Raw genomic sequence first — 5,934 nt, 5'->3', positions numbered from 1 at the left:
CCCCCCCCCCCCCCCCCCCCTTATATTCAAAACCAAGATAAGAGGCTTATATAGGGGGGAAATCTTGTCATGGATTCACGTAAATATGGTATATTGCTTGGTAAAACTACCTTCATTGCTTTACATTATAAGAAATAAAGAATATCTTGGCTATATTTTAATCTGCTTCATTTACTTGTATTACTCTTTTGATCCCTGGGTGTTTCCTGTTATGTTCTAGCCCTAAAATTAACTTCTAATTACTGAAACCCTTCCAGGTTCTTTCCTCCACCCTGAGTATTTACCCTCTCATTTGGATTCAGTTTCCCTCATTTGGATTCCCTGAACTATCCTTATTACAGTCTGTCATTCCCTTGGTGTTCTTTTTACTCTTTTAAAGATGGTACAGTGTTAGCTTATTTCTAGTCCTCTGGTACTTTGCCTGTCACCCATGATTCTGCAAATGCTGTTACCAGTGGCTTCAAGATTTCTTCTCTTGTTCCTTCAGCACCTGGGATGACTTTCATCCAAGTTTTAACAGCTCTCTGTGAATTTGACTTCACAGAATGAGTGAAAAGTAGGGCAGGAAGGTACCTCCAAATGTCATCCAGTCTAGCCCCCTGTCTCAGGCAGGATCATCCCTATCCAAGCCATCCCATACAAATCCTTTTCTAACTTGTTACTAAAACTACACAATCAATTATGTCTCACAATAAGTCATAGCACCCTAACCTGCCACAGGTAAAAGTAGGGAGACAACAGTGCTCAGTGTCTTGCTGCTACAAGAGATCCAAGGAAGAGGGTAAGCACCCCCTCACCACCCTCCCCTCAGCCCCTTGTTTAGGAGCAAGTCCATACAAATCTGACCATTGGGTAACATTCCTTCCTGATCCCAGATGTGGCAATAGATCTGACCCTGTGCAGTAAGGCAAGATTGGCTATCCAGAAACCTCTAGGATTTAGTCCCAGCAGGAGCACTGGCACAGGCCAGTCAAATCTTCAGCTTTGCCTGCAGCCAGCATGTTGCAGGGCACTCAGGTGCCTGCTACTAGAGGTAGTGTTATGAGCTCAGCTGCCAATCACCAGGGCAACACAGGTGCGGGGTTGCCATGACAACCGGTTTGGTCAGCTGACCGGAAGGGGGCAGGGCCTGGCCTTTATAAACAACACAGGCCGAGGCCAGAGCCAGTCGCCCTCTGGCCGCTGAGGAGGATGGAGCTCGAGAAAACCCTGATGGGGAGATACATTGAAGATGGCCAGGTTGGCTGAGAGTTCATGTTATAACCCAGGGGTTTTGTGTATGGTTTTAGTTGTTGTGATATTACACCGGAGGTTTGGGCGAGGCTGTAGGGGTGGAGGAGGCCTCAACAGGAGCCCCCCAGTAAGGCGGGGGTGCTCCGAGTGCCAGAGAGGGCGCTGCGTAGGGGTGTCCCGACCCCAGCCCCAGTGGGGGGACAGTATCGGGACAGGCCCGAGAAGGCGGGTCTGGGGGCCAGGTATCGGCTGAGGCCGCCTGAGCCCCAATGGGGAGAAGCCCCAGAGGGCCATGAGAAGCGTGGGACAGGCCCCAGAGAGGGCGACGGGCGCAGGAAGTGCAGGACAGGCCCGAGTGCGGGCGGGGGGTGCGAAAGGCGCGAGCAAGGCCCGAGTGCGGGCGGGGGGCGCGAGCATAGGCCTGGTTGGGGGCTGGAGCATGAGCGCGGAGAGACAGGCCCAGGGGGGGCAGTGTCGGCGCATGGAGAGGCCCCAGGAGGGGGCGGGCGAGCTGATTGAGGCCCCGGTGCGGTGGGGGTTGTGAGAGCAAGCAGGCAGGCAATTGGAGAGCACCCCGGTACAACAAATTGGGCACCGTGCCAGGGAGGGAGAAAGGCAGCCTCCCTACTAAACCAAACATCAAAGACGTGGTGGGCGAGTAATAGAGGGTGCAGGAAACAGGATCTGGCACGGTAGGCAGAGGGCGCTAGGGGAGGTCATGGCACTCCAGGCCCCGTTCTGCCACACAGCATCCAGTGCTTTTGAGGAAGTCAGCCGTCCCAGTCCCTGACACCTGTAGCAGTAGGAGGGGGGGAAAAATGATTTCCTGGCCTTGTGTTGTAAACAGCAAAGCTCGGAAGCATGGGACACACTAAACACCCTCCATTTTGATCTGCAATATGGGTACAGCAAACACAGCTCCACATATCACACCCTCTTACTGGACAGTCAGGATTCCTTTTTATATCCCCTTCATAAATTTATGCTAGCTGCTTTTAAACTTTCATAATTAAGGCAGTCAAGGAACTCTGTTTTATTCTCCTGCTCTCCAGTATTCTGCTTTAGGCTGCTCCTTATCTCCCAGCAATCTGTTAGAGGGGTTCCTGGGCTTCTAACTGTTGCTCTTTACAGAGCACTTCAAGTGTAATTACTCCTAGACCATCACTAACCAATGTTTACCCAACCTCTTCTTGAAAACCTCCATTGACGGAGATCCCACAAGTTCCCTAGTCAATCTGTTCCACCACTTCACTGTTCTAACAGTGAAGAAGTTTTTCCTGATATCCAAGTTAAACCTCCTTTGCTTCAACATCAAGCCTTTGATTTGTGTCCTGCTCTCTGCAGCAACTGGAAAAAATGTGTCCTCCCTTTTCTTTATGGCAGCCTGTCCGCTATCTGAAGACTGCTATTGCAGGCAAGGAGGAATGAAATCCTCATGGCCACATAGGTACAGATGGGCAGACAACCACTGACTTTGAGATACTGGTGCTAGTGGTGGTTACCAAGATGCAGGCCGGGAATGAATTAAAAATACCTGTCAGAGGGAAATAATCAAATCGAAGCTGGAGTTGCTATAAGAGTAGTGTTCTGACAGTGTCAGATCTATAGTTGGCACTTGGTAGGAGTTATGATGGAGGAGTGGGTAAAAAATTAGGTTGGAAGATAATCCCAGGCACAGAATGGCTTGAAAATCATACAGTCTCAGAACTGGGGAGAGGTGCAGGACCCAACCTGTATCGACCACACTGTTCATCAGAGCCAAAGAGAGTGAGCATTGGAAAGTAGGGAAGAAAGCATACCCTGCAGTTGGTTAAAATCATATGAGGTTTCCCCTGTGAAGTTTCTGGTGTAGAAGGGGGGTCATGACCTGATGCAGTATAAAAGAATGGAGATGAGACCCTTTTCTTACTCTTGGTATGTCAGGGCTTGTTGCCCCTTTCTTCATTGGCATGTTGGCAGGGTCCAGCTATCATGTGAGGCCACAGCTTCTGACTTCAAGCCTCTTCAAGATCCTGTGGCAAATCTGTAGGGCTGGAAACTCTCAGGCAGGGATGTCAGACACATGGTCTGTGGGCTGGATTTGGCCTGCAGAGCCCTATCATCTAGCTTACAGTTTTGCTTGTGAGTTTCAGACTGGCCCTGTGCACCATACGTAGTATCTGTTAGCCCTGATCCTACACCCCTTATGGGGTGCATGGAGCCAGTCTGGTGTATGCTGCATGGACAGGGTTGGAGGTGGGCAAGGTCAGTCCAGGGCACTGCTGCATCTGAGCCTGGTCTGTGGGCCTGATCCAGCCTGTGGACCAGCCCAGCAAACCACAGTTTGATACCCCTGTTCTAACATGGTTATCAGTGCCAGACAATATTGCTGGGACTCATTGAGTCTTGACTGTCAGCTTTGCAGGCTATAAGGGCTCAGAACCCTTCTGGATCCCACTGGAGCCCAGGTGCGGAGGGGAGTTAGTTATATGCTGATAAGTTTTGGGTGAGGTTGGTGACTGTCTGGACCTGGTTTGACTAGACATGTCCCTCTGGAATGCTGTGAGGACTTGTCTGGTCCTGTCTTAGCTGATGCTAAGGCTGACATAAATTGGTGCGTGGACCTGGCATTGAGCCCTTGGTGCTGCAAAGATGATCTCAGCTTTGGGTCTAAGATCACACCAAGGGACCTCTTCAGGAGGGAAGAGCCTCAGCTTCTTCTCAAGCCATTTGATCTTGGGTATGAAGGATTAGCATGGGGCAAAAGTCCAGCACTCAAGTCTGTTCCAAGTGAAAAAGACAACTTAAATGGCTTTTATAGCATTGAGATGATAGCATTAAAGAAGGGACAAAATGAAGTCCTGGTGATTTCTGGGAAGTGCAAGACAAAGACATGAGGGAATAACCTTCTACCTTCTAAAGAAGAGTAACTCTGAAGGGAGTCGAGCTCCAAAATGAGGATAGACACCATAATGGGAGTGCCTCGTGGCAGTGTTAAAACCAGTGGGTAGGGAAACATGAAAGCAACAAACCACAGCTATTGAGTTACAGGCTGGAGGAGAATTGCCAGCTTTTCTTCCTGGGACATGTAAGAGACTGAATAAAACTTAATGAAGGTATAAAAAATCCTCTATGATTTATGGAACCTGTCTAAGAAGTTGGGTGTCTGCTTCGGTTCGTTAGGCCTAAGGCCATTCAGAACTTCAACAGTGCTCCATATCAGACCAGCAGTTCAAGAGGCAAGGATAAGCAAGAAATGCAGACTGCCCCTTTATCCCCTTGGCATGGGACACATTGTTAAGGGATATAGTCTTTAATAGGGGGCACAGGATGAGAGACTTGTGGTTGTATAGACAGTTACTCACAGGAGAATTTTGCCTTTATGTTTATCTGAAAGCCAGTTGTGCCCAGAACCATTCTCAAATATTCATTTTATACTTGCTCAAATTGCAGAGCATCACCACCATCATCACCACTGTTTTGTTTTGTTTTTAGTATGTGTTGCCCTTAGAACTTCAGTTGTATTGAATCAGGTCCATGTTACTTCCTATCATCAGCAGTGACAGATCCTTCAGAGAAAGGTACAAGAACTGTAGGCAGATGTGGGATAATTTCCTCCTGCCCCGTCCCAAATCTTAGGAATCCTCATAGTCCTCTTTCTTAGAAATCAATTGAGAGCTGAGCCATGAGGATTAATATTAAATTTTTACAGCATCATGGACATTATTGATATTCTTGTTAACCATGTAAATATCTTGTTTGTTTTGGGATTTGGAAGATCTCTTTAGTTACTGACCAAGCTTTACTTGATTTGCTTTGAATCAGATGAGATTGTAACCTGAGATTAGTATTGATTTTTTTTTTTTAATTCCTAAATAGTGCAAATATCAGTCTGGGGTATGATACTAGGTCCAGCAATGATGGATATAATGGCAGTCACTTCCTCATCTATTTAACATTTATCCTTAATCATGAATAGGGATACTAATCTAAATGTTGTATCTTTTTTTCCAGTGTCCTGTTCTTATTCTAGCATGCAGCTTCCCTTCCCCCAACCACCCTTGTTTTTAATTTTATTTAATTTTATTGCAGTCTAACATCATTGGTTGGCTACGAAAAGCACTGGAGACGGACAGAAAGGATTGGATAAAAGAAACTGAGCCGGAAGCAGATCAAGATGGGTACTATCAGACTACACTCCCAGCCATAGTTTTCCAGGTATGAATCTAAAAGACATTCTGTTTTTTCTGGTGTACAGAAAACAAGAACAAAACAAGAAAACCAGGACAGGTACTTGCAATGCAGTCTTTCAGTGGAACAATCTGGAAATAGATTTTTCCCTGTATTTTGTCAGTATTGGATGGGTTCTCTTTTCTCATTATGGATTGTTTACTTACTTACATTTATGCTGAAATAGTGAACATTCAAAACATTTGAAAGTTTCATGGTTCAAAAATGAGATTATTAATCTCAAAAAAAGAAAAACCTCTGACCTTTTTATTATTCTTCGTAGTTTCTCCCTGAATTAATCCCATATTGATAATACTTTGGCTCCTCCTTCCTTTGCTATATGGTACCATTACAGGAAGGATGATTAAAAACTCACAATTTTCATTCTTTCTAAAGACAGCACTGAACTAATAGGATTTCTATCCATCTCTCCTATTTTCATTAGATGGGAACCTCCTTTTAAAAAAAAAAAAAAAAAAAAAGAAATTTTTT

The 5,934-nt window shown here is 46.1% G+C and overlaps 1 protein-coding gene across 1 annotated transcript in view; it reads left to right on the top strand.

Annotated features, from left to right (window-relative positions):
• EXOC3 (exocyst complex component 3) overlaps positions 1–5,934 on the top strand; it is a 47,741-nt gene that overhangs the window by 30,187 nt on the left and 11,620 nt on the right. Inside the window, exon 5 of the mRNA XM_019509178.1 lies at positions 5,305–5,430. Coding sequence (XP_019364723.1) covers positions 5,305–5,430 — 126 coding nt within the window. The remainder of the gene's footprint in view (positions 1–5,304; positions 5,431–5,934) is intronic.

The sequence above is a fragment of the Gavialis gangeticus genome, unplaced genomic scaffold (assembly GCF_001723915.1).
Source record: "Gavialis gangeticus isolate Ggan-Ray unplaced genomic scaffold, GavGan_comp1, whole genome shotgun sequence".
NCBI lineage: Eukaryota > Metazoa > Chordata > Crocodylia > Gavialidae > Gavialis > Gavialis gangeticus.
Note: the sequence above shows the minus strand (reverse complement) of the source record. Positions and strands in the feature narration are given on the sequence as shown.